The sequence below is a fragment of the Oncorhynchus tshawytscha genome, linkage group LG07 (genome assembly GCF_018296145.1).
Source record: "Oncorhynchus tshawytscha isolate Ot180627B linkage group LG07, Otsh_v2.0, whole genome shotgun sequence".
Classification (NCBI taxonomy): domain Eukaryota; kingdom Metazoa; phylum Chordata; class Actinopteri; order Salmoniformes; family Salmonidae; genus Oncorhynchus; species Oncorhynchus tshawytscha.
In genome coordinates, this window is record NC_056435.1 from 20,736,216 (window position 1) to 20,756,192 (window position 19,977).

The following is a 19,977-nucleotide window of genomic DNA, read 5'->3' on the forward strand; positions in this document are numbered from 1 at the left end:
CACACACACACACACACGTTGTCATGCAGACTTTGCTATGTTCCTGGTAGCCTCGGATAAAAACATTGATGTATACACGGACACAGTGACTGAGTTCATCAGGAAGTGTATAAGGGATGTGGTTCCCACTGTGACTATTAAAACCTACCCAAACCAGAAACCAGATGGCAGCATTGGCGCTAAACTGAAAGCGCAAACCACCGCATTTAACCATGGCCTGGTGACTGGGAATATGGTTGAATACAAACAGTGTAGTTATTCCCTCCGTAAGGCACACAGGCAAGACGTCAGTACAGAGACAGTGGAGTCGCGACATTGCACTATTCCACCTTGACAAGAGGAATGCCTGTGTAAGAATGCTGTTCATTGACTATAGCTCAGCCTTCAACACCATAGTGTTGATGCTCGGGGCCCTGGTCCTGAACCCCGCCCTGTGCAACTGGGTCCTCAACTTCCTGACCAGCCAACCCTAGCTGGTGAAGATAGGATACAACACCTCCACTTCACTGATCCTCAACACAGGGGCCCCACAAGGGTTCGTAGTCAGCCCCCTCCTGTACTCCCTGTTCACCCATGACTGCGTGGACACTAGAGATGAAACGGTATGAAAATGTCATATCACGATTATAGTGACCAAAAGTATCACGGTTATCAGTATTGTTAAAATGTGCTGGAAGTGATCAAAAAGTATTGAAACACACACTGAAATTATTTCACCAAGTTTTATATTGAAAACCAACAAACAACAAATACAATTAGCAGCACTATGCACTTTGTGTGCATAAACATTAAAATAATAACATTAACATTAAGGATGAAACCATGTGGCCATGAGAGGTAAAAGTTTCCCTAGTGCAGGTCTAAATGAACACAACCTTAAGTAAGCAAATCAAATAAACAAACAACAAATCAAATTAGCAGCACTCACTTTGTAGTGAGGCACAGTAACCCTCATCAGCCTCAGAAAGCCAGGCCTCTCAACAATTTGAAATGGCATCATGTCCTTTGCAATGTAATATGAAATGAGTGCAGTGAGGTCCTGAGCATTTTTTTAAGAGGGTGCATAAACAGCCTGCCTTTTTTAAATGCTTGCTCAAGTGTCTGTGTCACAACTGTAGAGGGACCAGTAGCATCACTGGGTTTGCCTTCTGCACTCCCACTCTGTAAACAAGGGAATAGCAAATGTATTATTATTATTACTATTATTAGTGTTACATTATAATTATTATTCACTTAGACTGTGTGTATCTTCTGCGTTGCATTTTAATATATCCAATGACACCATACACAATTTGCATAAATACAAAAGAGTCTTAAGACAGTGATAGTAATTGCATTGAGCCCAACATTTGACATAAATACAGGAGTCTTGCATAGGAGTCTTGCATAGGAGTCTTGCATAGGAGTCTTGCATAGGAGTCTTGCATAGGAGTCTTGCATAGGAGTCTTGCATAGGAGTCTTGCATAGGAGTCTTGCATAGGAGTCTTGCATAGGAGTCTTGCATAGGAGTCTATAGTGTTTCTCCCGTTGGAACACTTTTACAACCAAGTCGATGACTTCTGGATTTTAAATGAACAATATATGTTGGTTGGGTGACTAAACTACATAACGTGTTATCGTGTGCAATGGGTGAATAGAATCTTCAGACACAAGACGCATACAGCAGCAGAACAACGTGTAGTGTTTTTACAAGAGTAGGTAACACTGAAGGCTTCAGTTTACATTATTGACAAGCTATTAGCAAGTTAGACAGACAAACCATGACATTCCCCCATTCCAAAGTCCCCACATCATGCATTGAGCTAAAAGTTAACTTACAGTGCCTTGCGAAAGTATTCGGCACCCTTGAACTTTGCGACCTTTTGCCACATTTCAGGCTTCAAACATAAAGATATAAAACTGTATTTTTTTTGTGAAGAATCAACAACAAGTGGGACACAATCATGAAGTGGAACGACATTTATTGGATATTTCAAACTTTTTTAACAAATCAAAAACTGAAAAATTGGGCGTGCAAAATTATTCAGCCCCTTTACTTTCAGTGCAGCAAACTCTCTCCAGAAGTTCAGTGAGGATCTCTGAATGATCCAATGTTGACCTAAATGACTAATGATGATAAATACAATCCACCTGTGTGTAATCAAGTCTCCGTATAAATGCACCTGCACTGTGATAGTCTCAGAGGTCCGTTAAAAGCGCAGAGAGCATCATGAAGAACAAGGAACACACCAGGCAGGTCCGAGATACTGTGGTGAAGAAGTTTAAAGCCGGATTTGGATACAAAAGATTTCCCAAGCTTTAAACATCCCAAGGAGCACTGTGCAAGCGATAATATTGAAATGGAAGGAGTATCAGACCACTGCAAATCTACCAAGACCTGGCCGTCCCTCTAAACTTTCAGCTCATACAAGGAGAAGACTGATCAGAGATGCAGCCAAGAGGCCCATGATCACTCTGGATGAACTGCAGAGATCTACAGCTGAGGTGGGAGACTCTGTCCATAGGACAACAATCAGTCGTATATTGCACAAATCTGGCCTTTTATGGAAGAGTGGCAAGAAGAAAGCCATTTCTTAAAGATATCCATAAAAAGTGTCGTTTAAAGTTTGCCACAAGCCACCTGGGAGACACACCAAACATGTGGAAGAAGGTGCTCTGGTCAGATGAAACCAAAATTGAACTTTTTGGCAACAATGCAAAACGTTATGTTTGGCGTAAAAGCAACACAGCTCATCACCCTGAACACACCATCCCCACTGTCAAACATGGCGGTGGCAGCATCATGGTTTGGGCCTGCTTTTCTTCAGCAGGGACAGGGAAGATGGTTAAAATTGATGGGAAGATGGATGGAGCCAAATACAGGACCATTCTGGAAGAAAAGACCTGAGACTGGGACGGAGATTTGTCTTCCAACAAGACAATGATCCAAAACATAAAGCAAAATCTACAATGGAATGGTTCAAAAATAAACATATCCAGGTGTTAGAATGGCCAAGTCAAAGTCCAGACCTGAATCCAATCGAGAATCTGTGGAAAGAACTGAAACTGCTGTTCACAAATGCTCTCCATCCAACCTCACTGAGCTCGAGCTGTTTTGCAAGGAGGAATGGGAAAAAAATTCAGTCTCTCGATGTGCAAAACTGATAGAGACATACCCCAAGCGACTTACAGCTGTAATCGCAGCAAAAGGTGGCGCTACAAAGTATTAACTTAAGGGGGCTGAATAATTTTGCACGCCCAATTTTTCAGTTTTTGATTTGTTAAAAAAGTTTGAAATATCCAATAAATGTCGTTCCACTTCATGATTGTGTCCCACTTGTTGTTGATTCTTCACAAAAAAATACAGTTTTATATCTTTATGTTTGAAGCCTGAAATGTGGCAAAAGGTCGCAAAGTTCAAGGGGGCCGAATACTTTCGCAAGGCACTGTACCTTGCATTCGATATAAAGTGCTGGTCACGAAGATGACTCAAGAGATTTGAAGTGTTGCCCCCTCTCACAGCGTTTTTTTTTTGTTGCTTGTTCTGCAGACAGGGTTTAAATTTTTTTTTTCTTTAATGATTTATTACAAAAACACAAGGAAAAACATGAAGGACAAACAATACAGCATCCAGACACTATCAAACATGTATCAGTCTTTCTGCAACAGAGCCATCCTTATGTGTGAAGGTGCGTGTGCATGATAGTGATATAAAACATGTCATGTGTCAAAAATATGTCAATATCTCCTTTTTCATGATCACAATCTTGTGAAACCCGAACCCACCAAGAATCCCCCCCACAGTTCCCCAATAGCTTTTCCTCAACCATTCGAGAGCCCTCCCATAGCCCCCCGAGGAAAAAACAAAAACATTTTTTTTTATTCCATTCCCCACCCCCAAGAACCCCCTAATGCACCAACAACCAACAAGGAAAAGACCAAAGAAAACAGCAAACATCAATGCAATTTTTTTTAAACAAAATAATACATTTAAAACAAAGGACATCAAGGACAACTGAAATCATAACAGCAATGCCAACTGTATATGTTTGTGTGCATGTCTGGCACTATTACATGTGTGTATGTGTTTATTTAAATGAGAGTGTGTGTGTATATGCATGTGTACAAACACCTGCAAGGCATTAGCCTCAGGCAAACCGGCATTAGTTGTAAAAACACTGCCACTTAGTGTCATTCAAATGTACTTATTTTATGTTTTATTTTGACGTTTTTTCCCCTTTATCTTTTGATCATCCATTCTCTCTCTCACACAGCAACTCCACTCCCACTTGTCTCCAATTCCACATACCTTCCCTCAGCCCATCCCATCTATCTCTGCTGGCCACCCACTTCGTGTTTCTACGCAACACATCTTTCAACTATGCTATGATGTTTAACGTACAGTTTCAATTTATCTAATCGAATAGAATCTACAGATTGTGTGTTGAAAATAAATACTTTTCCGAAGAGTATTAGTATATTAGTAATTGACTGAACCAGTCTCTCCAGATCTCCTAACAGTACTATTTCTAGGGTCAATTTTAGATCCATGCTATGCATTTTCAGCCAATCCTGAACCTGAGACCAAAAACAGGCTACCTGAGGGCAATACCAAAAAAATAAATGGTCTATTGATTCTGCCACTGTGTTGGTGGCGAGAATTCTATATAATAATTTTAGCTGAAAAGCTCAAAGTCTTGTTTTATATATCAACTCATACACCCTGTACCATGGAATCGGTACATCAAAAATCTCTTCCCAACTATTTGCAATCTGTATGGCACAGTTGTCAACATCCTGGTCCTCAAATGAAACTGGTATACTTTCCCATTTATGCTTTCCCATTTTTTTTATTCCTCTGCCAGTTTTGATCCTTTATATTGGTCAGACAGACCAGTTCACTACCTCCTCCCGCTGCCACCCGCCTCCTCCATTTTTGGGACAATAATGTAATCAATTGGTTGTACTCTTGGATTTAGCAGACCTTCCTGTACAATTTTGATAACTCCATGAAGGTCATAACTCTACCATTACAATTTACAATATCATTTAAGAACAAAATGCCCTTTTCAAACATCTTTCCCATAAATACAGGTATTTTATCAACCAGCACAGTTGGTAACCTTGCAGACAGGGTTACCATCTTCGATTAACTTTCCCTCTCTACTAATGTAAAACCCAAAATACGACCACACTTCAGATTTGGTCCTCTACGAATGCTGAAAAATCTCCCGAGCGCTGTCACTGCCTTCCTCCATGCTTTCACACAAAACAAAACCCACATTGCATGCTGCGCCAGCGTCAGACTGTTGCTAACTTTGGTTGATGCTGGACAGTATTTACCATGGCTTTTTCAAACCGTGGTAATCAAACACGGGTTTTAATGGTAAGAAAAATTTGAAAAGGTAATACTAATCGTCAGGAATTTTACTGTGGATAATCGTGAAACTGGTAACCGTTTCATCCCTAGTGGTCACGCGCCTCCAACTCAATCATCAAGTTTGCAGACAACACAACCATAGTAGGCCTGATTACCAAAAATGACAAGACAGCCTACAGGGAGAAGGTGAGGGCCCTGGGAGAGTGGTGCCAGGAAAATAACCTCTCACTCAGTCAACAAAACAAAGAAGCTGATTGTGAAGTTCAGGAAACAGCCCCTATCCACATCGACGGGACCGCAGTGGAGAAGGTGGAAAGCTTCAAGTTCCTTGGCATACACATCACTGATGAGGAACCTGGTGGAGTGGTTTGAATTTTGTATTTTTTATTAACAAATCAATACAGGAAGTACATGTGGAACAAGTATATATAAATAATATACAAAGGACAATTGGGCTAGGGGGTACAACATCACATTACACAGGGACCTTAAGGGAGATACATAGAATAATAAGTGTAACAGCTTATTTGTTAGTAGAGTATTTAATTGTCTTAAGCCTTGGTGGAGTGGTGCCAGGAACATAACCTCTCCCTCTACGTCAACAAAACGAAGGAGCGGAGCATGGACTTCAGGAAAAAGCAGAGGGAGCATGCCCCTATCCACATGCAGTGGAGAATTTGGAAAGCTTCAAGTTCCCCAGTGTACACATCACTGAAAACTGTAATATCTTATGTGTTACTTTTTATTATATATTTTTTTACTTTTGTTTATATAGTAAATATTTTCTTGAACTGCATTGTTGGTTAAGGGCTTGTAAGTAAGCATTTCACTGTAAGGTCTACCTACACCTGTTGAATTCGACACGTGACAAATCAAATTTGATTTGACTATCTTTTAAATGGTCCACCCACACAGATGGTGTGGTGAAGGCGCAACAGTGCCTCTTCAACCTCAGGAGGCTGAAGAAATTTGGCTTGTCCCCTATGACCTTCACAAACAGGCTGTATTACCACCTGGTACGGCAATTGCACCAGCCACAGGGATCTCCAGAGGATGGTGCGGTCTGCACAACACATCACCGGGGCATACTGCCTGCCCTCCAGGACACCTACAGCACCCGATATCACAGGAAGGCCAAAAATATCATCAAGGACATCAACCACCCGAGCAACGCCTGCACCCCGCTTTCATTCAGAAGGCTACGTCAGTACAAGTGCATCAAAGCTGGGGCCGAGTGACTGAAAAATCACGTATTTTTCAAGGCCGTCAAACTGTTAAATAGCCATCACTAGCCGGCTACCACCCGGTTACTCAACCCTGCACCTTAGAGGTTTACATGCACCTTAGTCAAATTCATTTCAACTCAATTTTTCACAATTCCTGACATTTCTTCCAAGTAAAAATTCCCTGTCTTAGGTCAGTTAGGATCACCACTTTATATTAACAATGTGAAATGTCAGATTAATAGTAGAGAATTATTTATTTCAGCTTTTATTTCTTTCATCACATTCCCAGTGGGTCAGACGTTTACATACACTCAATTAGTATTTGATAGCTTTGCCTTTAAATTGTTTAACTTGGGTCAAATGCTTCGGGTAGCCGTCCACAAGTTTCCCACAATAAGTTGGGTAAATTTTGGCCCATTCCTCTGACAAAGCTGGTGTAACTGAGTCAGGTTTGTAGGCCTTCTTGCTCGCACACGCTTTTTCAGTTTTGCCCACAAATGTTCTATAAGATTGAGGTCAGGGCTTTGTGATGGCCACTCCAATACCTTGACTTTGTTGTCCTTAAGCCATTTTGCCACAACTTTGGAAGTATGCTTGGGGTCATTGTCCATTTGGAAGACCCATTTACGACCACGCTTTAACCTCCTGACTGATGTCCTGAGATGTTGCTTCAATATATCCATATAATTTTCCTGCCTCATGATGCCATCTATTTTGTGAAGTGCACCAGTTCCTCCTGCAACAAAGCACCCCCACAACATGATGCTGCCACTCCCATGCTTCACAGTTGGGATGGTGTTCTTCAGCTTGTAAGCCTCCCCCTTTTTCCTCCAAACATAACGATGGTCATTATCGTCAAACAGTTCTATTTTAGTTTCATCAGACCAGAGGACATTTCTCCAAAAGTACGATCTTTGTTGCAAACCGTAGTCTGGCTTTTTTATGGAGGTTTTGGAGCAGTGACTTCTTCCTTGCTGAGAGGCCTTTCAGGTTATGTCGATATAGGACTTGTTTTATTGTGGATATAGATTCGTTTGTACCGGTTTCCTCCAGCATCTTCACAATGTCCTTTGCTGCTGTTCTGGGATTGATTTGCACTTTTCGCACCAAAGTACGTTCATCTCTAGGAGACAGAACGCGTGTCCTTCCTGAGCGGTATGATGGCTACGTGGTCCCATGGTGTTTATACTTGGGTACTATTGTTTGTGCAGATGAATGTACCTTCATGCATTTGGAAATTGCTCCCAATGATGAACCAGACTTGTGGAGGTCTACATTTTTTCTTCTGAGGTCTTGGCTGATCTCTTTTGATTTTCCCATGATGTCAAGCAAAGAGGCACTGAGTTTGAAGGTAGACCTTGAAATGCATCCACAGATACACCTCCAATTGACTCAAATGGTGTCAATTAGCCTATCAGAAGCTTCTAAAGCCATGACATCATTTTCTGGAATTTTCCAAGCTGTTTAAAGGCACAGTTAACTTGGTGTATGTAAACTTCTGACCCACTGGAATTGTGATTAAGTGAAGTAATCTGTCTGTAAACAATTGTTGGAAAAATTACTTGTGTCATGCACAAAGTAGATGTCTTAACCGACTTGCCAAAACGATAGTTTGTTAAACAAGAAATTTGTGGTGTGATTGAAAAACGAGTTTTAAGGACTCTAACCTAAGTGTTTGTAAACTTCCGACTTCATCTGTACGTAGACATGGAGTCACTGGCCACTTATATGATGGAACACTAGTCACTTTAATAATGTTTAGACACTGCTTAACTCATTTCATATGCGTATACCGTATTCTATTCTACTGTATTTTAGTCAATGCCACTCCGACGTTGCTCATCCTAATATTTATATATTTCTTAATTCTATTGTTTTACTTTTAGATTTGTGTATTGTTAGATATTACTGTACTTTTTGAGCTAGGAACTTAAGCATTTCACTACACCTGCAATAACTGCAATAACTGCTAAATATGTGTATGTGACCAATAAAATGTGATTTGATGAGAGCTCCTTTCATTTAAATGTGACATGTTCTTTGGATGCAGACTTTCTGATTTAACGTATTTTCTCTTGTGTTCTAGATAATCGCACATATCACTTTCTTGCTGATGACGAGCCAGTGTGTGTTGCGTGAGTAACCTTTCTATAGCAGGGACTTGCAACTTTGTTGGGGGTGGGGGCCATAAAAAATCTTAACTCATCGTAAAGTGCCGCAGTTGCTCGCTGGTCTTTAAAAAATAATTATAATTTTTACCCCGTTTTTTTTCTCCCCAATTTCGTGGTATCCAATTGATAGTTACAGCCTTGTCTCATCGCTGCAGCTCCCGTATGAACTCGGGAGAGGCAAAGGTTGAGAGCCCTGCGTCCTCCGAAACACATCCCAACCAAGCCTCACTGCTTCTTTACACAATATGTCGGAGGAAACACAGTACACCTGGAGACGGTGTCAGCGTGCACTGCGCCTGGCCCGCCACAGGAGTCGCTAGTGGGCGATGGGACAAGGACATCCCTGCCGACAAACCCTCCCCTAACCCGGGCGACGCTGGGCCAATTGTGCGCAGCCCCATGGGTCTCCCGGTCGTTGCCAAGTTGAGACCCCGACTGAGTTTATTTTTTTTGGGGGGGGGGGAATTGACCTGAGGGCCTTCAAAAGGGGTGCAGCGGCATGCTGTTTGCCCATCCCTGCTCTATAGTGTTCACCTTTTCCAGCCATGAAACAGCATGAGTGTTATTGAAAGCAGCATGTTTTTACTGTTAGGCTACACGTTGCTACTGTATCTGTGTTGAAAACATTTAATCTCCGGTAAGACATTTAACTTGTTTAGTGTAGTCCGTTTGTTACTCCACTCACTACTTGTAGCTGTGTAGTCCGTTTGTTTGTGTTGTTGGTCTGGCTATCTTAGTTCCAGTTGGTAGCTAGCTAGCTAGCACTCACTCACGTAGCTGCTAGCACCATCATGAAAAGGTGCATGAGAGAAGCACTACAATATTACGTTTTTTGAAGTAGTGAGAATGCTCGGGAGCAGGCAGTGTTGAAAAGTCATCTTTAGACATGTACTTTTCTTGAATGTAGTTTTGTAATGGACCAAAACAAGCAGATGACAAGACAATTGTGTTTGGAAAAGTTTTTTTGCTGTGGGCCTAGGTAACCACAGGTTGTTTTCCTCACAGGCAGGCGGGCCATGACATTCTATCTAATACCGACTGAGACTATGGAATAGACCTTTTACTTTCCCTCTTCTTTTTTATCATACAGGTGGATCTCAGTGCTGACCAACAGTAAGCAGAAAGCCCTTAACGTGGCTCTGGATGAGCGGAAGTCCAGTGGAGACAACAGTGTTGAGGACCTGACCAGAGCCATTACCGAGGATATCCGCCGCATGCCCGGCAACAACATGTGCTGTGACTGTGGGGCGCCAGGTCAGACCATGCCTACAGTGTGCTGCAGCCGGTTAGGGGTCAATTAGGAACGTAAACTGAAATTACAATTTCTCAAACAGAAGTTTACTTCCTGAATTGAATTGCAATTGACCCCAGCTCTGGTGTGCAGTCAGAGGAAGATTAGATTTGTCAGAGGAATTTGGTTCCCTGCAGTTAGGGCACAGTGTATTTCTATTTGTTATGGATCCTCATTAGCTGCTGCCAAAGCAGCACAATTAAGGCAGTTTATACAATTTTAAAACATTTCACAACACACTGTGTGCCCTCAGGCCCCTACTCCACCACTACCACATAACTACAGTACTAAATCCATGTGTATGTATAGTGCGTATGTTATCGTGTGTGTGTATTCATGTGTCTGTGCTAATGTTTGTGTTGCTTCAGTCCCCACTGTTCCAAAAGTTTTTTTTTTAAATCAGACTTTCACTTTCCACTTTCAGCCAACAGAGATTGACATGCATATTATTAATATTACCTCTCTGTCGACATCCAAGGGCCAGCCGTGCTGCCCTTTTCTGAGCCAATTGCAATTTTCCTAAGTCCTTTTTTGTGGCACCTAACTAAACGACTGAATAGTAGTCAAGGTGCAACAAAACTTGGGCCTGTAGGACCTGCCTTGTTGATAGTGTTGTTTATAAGGCAGAGCATCGCTTTATTATTATAGACAGACTTCTCCCCATCTTAGGTACTACTGCATCAATGTGTTTTGACCATAGCAGTTTAGTCATCTCAACTTGCTCAATTTCCACATTATTTATTACAAGATTTAGTTGAGGTTTAGGGTTTAGTGAGTGTTTTGTTCTAAATACAATGCTTTTAGTTTTAGACATATTTAGGGCTAACTTATTCCTTGCCACCCACTCTGAAACTAACTGCAGCTCTTTGTTGAGTGTTGGTCATTTCAGTCCCTGTAGTAGCTGACGTGTATAGTGTTGAGTCATCCTCATACATAGAAACTTTGGCTTTGCTCAAAGTTAGTGGCATGTCGTTAGTAATAATTGAAAAAAGCAATGGGCCTAAACCATTACCCTGGGGATTTCCTGATTCTAACTGGATTATATTTGATAGGCTTCCATTAAAGAACACCCTCTGTGTTCTGTTAGACAAGTAACTCTTCATCCACATTATAGCAGGGGTGTAAATCCATATCACAAGTTTTCCAACAGCAGGCTATGATCAATAATGTCAAAATCTGCACTGAAGTCTAACAAGACATCACCCACAATCATTCTATCATCAATTTCTCTCAGCCAATCATCAGTCATTTGTTTAACTGCTGTGCTTGTTGAGTGTCCTCACGCAACACACACTTGCTCGTCCTGTTCCAGCATGCTGGAATTCTTTTGTCAATTTGTGTCCTGTAAAATAGCATTGTATCTGGTCAAACACAAGTTTACTAAGGTTGGTAAATGTGCCTGGTGCAATGTGCACCTAGCTCTGTTGACCCTGCTTAAGAACTGACTGTTTGGATTGAAAATGTTGGTGTTTCTAAATGTTGCTTCATGGGCCTTTGCACCATGACCAGAAAAAGAAACCTTTTAGAAACACTAAAAATTGTTTTTCACAAGTGCTTGCATGCAACTGTCTTCCACAAGGCATAGTTTTGCAAATGACAAACCTTATACTGTCGGCATACTATAAACTATGTCCACTATGTCTCTCTTTAGACCCAACCTGGATCTCCACAAACCTGGGCATCCTGACATGTATCGAGTGCTCTGGGATACACAGAGAGATGGGCGTGCACTACTCCCGGATCAAGTCTCTTTCCCTGGACAAGCTGGGTACCTCCGAGCTAATGGTGAGTGCCTCTGAATCTTTAGTTGGACAAAACAACTATGAATGTTAAGAATACCACATGGTGGGTAAGAATAGGTAAATGGTGAATATGAAAAGTACTCTCAGAATAAACGGTTAGAATAGTTCCCCAACGGTGTTCATTACTCTCCTCAATTTGTGATGAGGTAGAATGTAACAATAGGGATTTAAACTCAATTAAATATGCAGCAGACATGGCATTAGTTGCATGATTTGAGGACAAATAAGTTAGTGATTTTTTTAATCTATTCAACAACAACTCAGTGATTTTCACCAATTGGGTCAGTGTCCTATATGCTTCATTGTTTGATGTGAAATCAGTTTTAATAGTTGGTCAAGCTCCTCTCAACTCTATTGTGAATGGTTTTTCATTATGTTTTCTCCCCTTCTCTTTTTAAGCTGGCAAAGAACATGGGCAATTCAGGCTTCAATGAGATAGTGGAAGCCAATGTTCTGAGTCCCTCACTGAAACCCACGGCAGAAAGTGACATGTGAGTGATGAGCAAGGCTGGAATTACTCCCCAGTTCTCAAACTGCAGCCAATCACCTACAGCTGTATGATTCCCTAGAACTGCTCAGCTTGCTATGGGAATTTAGAGATGGCTATATCAAAGTTAAGCCTAATCTTATTCCTCCAATCTGTAACGGTTCTCTTTTGGTGAAGGAGAGTCGGACCAAAATGCGGCGTGTAGATTTCGATCCATGTTTAATCAACAAAACACGAATCAATACAAAAACTACAAAAAAACAACAAACGTGGAAACGTAACGAAAACCGAAACAGCCCTATCTGGTGAAAACACAGAGACCGGAACAATCACCCACAAACACACAGTGAAACCCAGGCTACCTAAATATGGTTCCCAATCAGAGACAATGACTAACACCTGCCTCTGATTGAGAACCATATCAGGCCAGACATAGAAATAGACAAACTAGACATGAAACATAGAATGCCCACTCAGCTCACACCCTGACCAACCAAAACATAGAAATATACAAAGTAAACTATGGTCAGGGTGTGACACAATCTCCTTTAAAAGATAACTTGTGGAACATTTTATACATTACATTTTTATAAATACATTACGTTTTGGAGCATGCATTGAGATTTAATAGTGTGCTGTGTTGAAAAGCTCACTGCCGAAAATATATTCTAATTGTATTTTGATATTTACTATTTCAAACTATGAGAAAATAATTAAGATGGAACAGTGTGTTGTGATAACACAAAAATGCTTGACATGTCTGTGAACCCCTTATTAGTAAGGTCCTGTCTAGTGATTACTGTGTGTAAGAAAAGCATAACTACAACCTTGTTACATGTGGACATGCGCCATAAGCACAATCCATTTCCATTAAGCACAATCCACCCCCACCCCCCTGACACTGCTAGTCTTAACATTATTGGCAAAATTATGACTCACACACTGATGTTCAGTTCATGTTTGCATTAGTGAATGTACCCATGAACTGAAAATGTCATTCTTTTAGTGCTTTTAAGAAATTGTAGTTTCAACAGGGGCTCCCGAGTGGCACAGCAGTCTAAGGCACTGCATCTCAGTGCCAGAGGCGTCACTAGAGACCCTGGTTTGATTCCAGGCTGTATCACAACCGGCCGTGATTAGCATTCCCATAGGGCGGCGCGCAATTGGCCCAGCGTCGTCGGGGTTAGGGTTTGGCCGGGGTAGGCCGTCATTGTAAATAAGAATTTGTTCTTAACTGACTTGCCTAGTTAAATAAACTATAAAAACAGATTTACTGTTTGTCTTAGATGTTGATCATAGTAGCCTCCAATTTACTTCTCATTGAAATGTATAAAAGGCTGTTTTTTACTCTTCATATGGCTCTGATTTCCCAATTTCAATACCCATCTGTATCGTGTAATGAGTGCGTCCTCTCTGTATCATTAGGATGGTGCGTAAGGACTTCATCCTGTGTAAGTACATGGAGTGTCAGTTTGCCCAGCACAGCAGCAGCTCCTTTTCCACTTTGAGAAGGAATTTACAGGAGGCGGTGTGCAGCCGAGACATCTTCAGCCTGCTCCAGCTCTATGCCGTGAGACTAGACCTCAGCCAACCTCTGGCCAACCCGGTGCAGGTACACCCAATGACTAATCCAAACTCTAAGTAGTACCTAACACTGACCTCATCCAGCCTTTAGCCAGCCCTTTGTAGGTACATACTGTAAGTATACTTACACAATGACTAACCATCACCCTAGACAAAACCTTACTCCATACCCCTGTGCATGTAGACCCAGGCCCTGTCCAGAAACAACCCCTAACCCCTAGACACCTGTGGAGTTCTGAAAGTATTTGATAGGTTTACATATATGGTGATAGCTACACCCTGTCCTCTGATAGGCTAGGTGGAATGTTAGCCATATTGCTTACGCCTATTCTTCCCTCTGTGTCGAGGGGGTAGGGGATAGGGATTGGTTCTGGACAGGGCGCCAGACTCTTAACATAACCATAACTCAACTCTCCCATGTTTGTAGGAGAAAGGGGAAACTGCACTCCACCTGGCTGTCCTGCTGGCTGATAGGACCTCGCTTCACATTGTGGACTTTCTTGTTCACAACTGGTAAGTAATTTTATGCAGCATTAATAGAGATTTTTTATTTCAAGGGACAGTCAAGAAAGCTGTAATGCATGAAAAAAGAAACTGAAGAATGCCGTTAGTAATGTCCCTATATTCCTATAGCTCAAAGGGACAATCCCATCCAATTTGGCCCTTGCCCTTTGTTAATTCTGAACTGTTAACTGTGCTCTGAACTCTTGCATGATGTTTGTTGTGGCTTTAAAGAGATTCTCTGGTACTTTTGTGTACTTTGGAAACAGTAGTTCTGAAAGTAGCACCCACGAGCCAAAGGTGGCCCCCGAGAATTGCGTCACATATATGCTGATATGTGCACCACGCCATTGCTCTCTCTCTCTCTCTCTCTCTCACTCTCTGCTGTTTCCACTGAACTGTTGGGCCTGCCCTGCAAACTCATTGGATAACGCTGGGCAGGTATCTTGATAGCTGCCACACTTTATCCACATTATAGCAGGGGGTGTAAAGCCATAACACATGTTTTTCCAGCAGCGGACTATGAATCGATAATATCAAAAATCTGCACTGAAGTTTAACAAGACAGCTCCAACAATCACTTTAACATCAATTTCTCTCAGCCAACCATTAGTCATTTGTGTAAGTGCTGTGCTTGTTGAGTGTCCTTCCCTATAAGTGTGCTGAAAGTCTGTTGTCAATTTGTTTACTGTGTAATAGCAGTGTATCTGGTCAAATACACATTTTTTCAGAAGTTTACTAAGGGTTGGTAACAGGCTAATTGGTTGGCTATTTGAGCCAGTAAAGGTGGCTTTACTATTCTTGGATAGCCAAATGACTTTAGCTTTCCTCCAGGCCTGAGGGCGTACACTTTCTAGTAGGCTTACATTAAAAATGTGGCAATATTGTCTGCTATTATCCTCAGTAATTTTCCATCCAGATTGTCAGACCCCGGTGGCTGGTCATTGTTGATAGACAACAATCATTTTTTTAACCTAATTCCACACGGATTTTACGGAATTCAAAAGTATAATTATTGTCTTTCATAATTTTGTCAGATATACTTGGATGTGTAGTGTCAGTGTTTGTTGCCAAGTGGAATAATCAATTTCATAAAAGTGTTAAGTGCAGTGTCTGGTTGCTCTTCATTACACACCACAGACCAGCAAATATTCTTTACATGATCAACATGTCAATCGCTACAAAACTTATTGTATGTCCTCTTATACACTGTATTAGACCCAGTCTTTGGAACTTTGGTTTTCCTAGATATGGCTACTATATTGTGATCACTATCCTATGGATTTGGGTGCTGCTTTAAAGGAGATTTCTGCAGCATTAGTAAAGATGTGATCAATACATGTTAATGATTTCATTCCTGTGCTGTTTGTAACTACCCTGGTAGGTTGACTGACAACCTGAACCATGTTGCAGCCGCTGGTTATTGTTTGAAGTTGTTTCTTGAGTGGACAGCTTGATGAGAGCCAGTCAATATTTAAATCACCCAGAAAATATTATTCTCTGCTGATTACACATGCATTTCACACACATTATTCATATACTGACTGTTAGCACTTGGTGGTCTATAGCAGCTTCCCACAATAATGAGCTTAAGGTGAGGCAGATGAACCTGTAGTCATATTACTTCAACAATATTTCACATGCTTTACAGGAATGTGGTTGTGAATATAGACCGCAACATCGCCCCCGTTGGCATTTCCGTCTTTTCGGTAGATGTTATAACCATGTATTGTTACCACTATATCATCAAAGGTATTATCTAAGTGAGTTTCAGAAATAGTCAGAATATGAATGTCATAACAAGTAAGTTATTGACTTCATGGACCTTGTTTATCAGGCTGCATATGTTAATATGAGCTATTTCTGTTGCACTTTTCTGGGTTGCTTGATTGTTTTTAAGGCTTTACTGGGAAGCTTATCAGAAGTAGACTTGCTCATGTTACTTATATTGGAGCTGATAGTGCAGGGTGAGCTGCACACAGTGGTCTTCCTACTAGGGCACACCGCCTCAGTGCAACCCGTATATCTCTGGTTCATACGCTCATGATTACTGCATACAATAGCTGTAGGATTAACATAGGTATTCAGGGCAATTAGAGGGACATAAATTAAGTTACTTGCATTATGTCTGGCAAAGCCCCTAGGATAATTTACATTTGATGCAGCATTATGACGACTCATTGTCACAATGGAAGGGATTAACTGAGCTGGTCATTGATAAGTCATTGTTTCAATGCTGCCTTGAAATGCGTGGACAGAGTCCAGGAGCCAAGATGATTAGGATGGACTCCATCATTCCTGTAGAGCAGTGGTTCCCAAACTTTTTATAGTCCCGTACCCCTTCAAACATTCAACCTCCAGCTGCATACCTCCTCTACCACCAGGGTCAGTACATTCATAAATGTTGTGTTTTGCCATCATTGTAAGCCTGCCACACACACACAATATGATACATTTATTTAACATAAGAATGAGTGTGAGTTTTTGTCACAACCCGGCTTGTGGGAAGTGACAGAGCTCTTATAGGACCAGGGCACAAATAATATAATAATAATAATAATATCAATAATTTTGCTCTTTTATTTAACCATCTTACATATAAAACCTTATTTGTTCATCGAAAATTGTGAATATCTCACCACAGGTTAATGAGAAGGATGTGCTTGAAAGGATGCTCATTACTCTGCAATGTTGGGTTGTATTGGTGAGAGTCTCAGTCGTAAATCATTTTCCACACACAGTGTCTGCCTGTATTTAGTTTTCATGCTTGTGAGGGCCGAGAATCCACTCTCACATAGGTACGTCTGACTCATCCAGCTGTAACGCATAGAATTCACTGGCTTGTATGCGAAGCAGTAATTGTTTCTAAACATCTCCTGCCATGTCACTGATGCATAGTGAAACAGTGTTGTTTGATGAAGGCATTGTCTGTGTTGTTTTTTTAGCCTTTTCCCCTAGCATTGTCCCAGCCATATCTGCGGTAACCGGAAGAATTAAGTCCTCCACAATAGTATGGGGTTTGCCTGTCCTAGCAATTCGGTAGCTCACCATATAAGACGCTTCTAGCCCCTTCTTATTAATGGTATCTGTTGCTTTTATACATGTCTTGCTTCTTGAAAGTCGTCTTAATTCTTGCTGAAAAAACTCCTGTGGCTTATTTTTCAAATTGTCATGTTGTGTTTCTAAATGTCTGCGCAAGAGTGAAGGTTTAATCGAGTTGTGAGATAGTACTTTTGCACATATAACTGTGGCTGAGGAAAGGCACTACTCCCAATATAAGTGAACCCCAAATCAATGTATTTCTCATCATATTAGCGCCTCTTCGATGTTCCAATGTCCCTGTCTGTTGTTCGGTGCTTTCCGGTGTAAGGGGGCAGTAGCGCTTCGGCTGCATCAGATTCACAACTGTCAATGTCCATGCTAGCTGGGCTAACAACAAATGTAGAATTACTGATGCCAGCTTTGGATATGCTTGTGGAAGCAGAACAACTTGTGCGTGTACCTCTGGTAGAGTACCTTCTGTTTCCATCATAAAAGTGATTCCATCAGAGCTACAGTACAGTTAGCCAAATGTGTAATGCCAGTAGCCTGCTGAATCTTTCACACCCTCGGCCCAACGGTGGTACTGGACTTGAAATGACTGGCTGTTTTTTGGAGTCTTTAATTGCTCAAGTCAGTTCTTTAAAATACATTTTCAGATGTTCCGAGCTAGCCCTTCTGATGCCGTTTGACCCCACGTGAACTACGACCAGCGTCAGCTCCCGGCATCTCAAATCAAATAAGAATGTATTTGTCACATACATGGTTAGCAGACGTTATTGCGAGTGTAGCTAAATGCTTGTGCTTCTAGTTCCAACAGTGCAGCAATATCTAACATGTAATCTAACAATTCCACAACAACTACCTAATACACACAAAGTAAAGGAATGGAATAAGAATATATACACTCATAAATATATGGATGAGCAATGACCGAGCAGCATAGGATAGATGCAAAAGATGGTATAAAATACAGTATATACCTATGAGATGAGTAGAGCAACATATGGGCAGTACCAAAACAAGTGATCTAATGATTGTCTCTTTGCAGCTAAATCTGCAGAGATGGGTTGGTTGTATCCCCATATACAGCATATAACATTATGTTGGTTGCAAGGAGTAAATGTCAGTTGGCATTTAGAGGTCTGAGCATAGCTGAGCATTTAGAGGTCGAGAGGGGGAGGGAGAGGGAGTGAGTGGGTCAAAAACAGCAGGTTTGGGACCAGGTATCACATCCAGTGAACAGGTCAGGGTTCCCTAGCCGCAGGCAGAACAAGAGTCATCAGGTCAGGTAGCCAGGTAGGCATTGGCTCAGGGCGAGCGAGAGAGAAAAACTTAAGTTCACACAGGACACCAGATTAGATTTACTGCATGTCTTCTAAGTTATGGGACCATGTCAAGGATGTTAGCCAAACATGCCGAGTAGATAGTTGTTATTCATCATGGATTTGTCAGACAGTGGTTCCTGTGTTATTCTTAGTCAGTCTAACATGTCAAAGGTTTATATCCCAGTGTATTGTATGAGTATAACCGTGTTGTGTTTTGATTTTGTTACAGCAACAATCTGGATGTCCAGACTGCCAGGGGAAACAGTGCGTTGCATTACTGTTGTCTGCACAACAGAACAGAGTGTCTTAAACTGCTTCTCCGAGCCAAGGCCAACATCCATAACAGTGAGTGTTATGAGTAGTCCCTTGCTAAAGACCAGGCCTGCACCCTAGTGGTCTGCTCCTGTTCCATGTTCCATCCATGTTCCATCCATGCTGTTCTGTGTGAGGCATAATTCACTTTGACTGTAGTCAATGTCATGCATTGATGTCAATGGGACTAAGTGATTTAAAAAATATATTTTTTTTTTACTGTGAATTAATCTTCTCTTAATTGATCTTCTTTTTAAAAAGCCGAAAGGTTTTTATTTAAAATTTTAAGGTCTCTTTTAGATGAGCCCTGTCTAACACAATACACATCAAAATACAATATACACTGCGAGAGCGTGCGAGAGCATTGCAAAATACATAAATACATCTATATTATTAAATTATTGTACCCACACTGCTCGCGCGTGCCCACGAGTGTCTGCGTCAGTTCTATTTGTGTCGCATTTCGCTCTGTAAGTCCCGCCTCTCCAATCTCCTCATTGGATTATAGAAGCAGGTACCCACGTGCCATCACCTCAGTGACTGAAAGACGAACGAGGTCGGTGGCGGTAATGAACCTTATTTATGAACGTTGCCAATCGCAATATAAAGTCCAGAGAAGAAAAGGCCTGGAAGGAGGAGAGATGACTAGAAGCGATTCGGTTGACCGTTTTATGTGTGGATTAATTGTTGGAGTAGAGGACCTTGTGCATTTCAGGTAAAATAACAACTCAATGTTTACATCCCAGGACAAATTAGCTAGCAACAGCAAGCTATCTAAATAGGACAAATTAGCTAGCAAGTGCAAGCTAGCTAGCTAAATTGCCATAAATGTATGTTTTTCGACCTGTCCCCAAATTAGTGTAATTGGTTCAGAGT

The 19,977-nt window shown here is 41.4% G+C and overlaps 1 protein-coding gene across 1 annotated transcript in view; it reads left to right on the forward strand.

Annotated features, from left to right (window-relative positions):
* The window catches only part of unm_sa1614 (un-named sa1614), a 119,319-nt gene that overhangs the window by 37,127 nt on the left and 62,215 nt on the right, over positions 1-19,977 (forward strand). Inside the window, exons 13-19 of the mRNA XM_024428264.2 lie at positions 8,673-8,721; positions 9,848-10,011; positions 11,700-11,833; positions 12,250-12,341; positions 13,763-13,949; positions 14,349-14,434; positions 19,019-19,134. Of these exons, the coding sequence (XP_024284032.1) occupies positions 8,673-8,721; positions 9,848-10,011; positions 11,700-11,833; positions 12,250-12,341; positions 13,763-13,949; positions 14,349-14,434; positions 19,019-19,134 (828 nt within the window). The remainder of the gene's footprint in view (positions 1-8,672; positions 8,722-9,847; positions 10,012-11,699; positions 11,834-12,249; positions 12,342-13,762; positions 13,950-14,348; positions 14,435-19,018; positions 19,135-19,977) is intronic.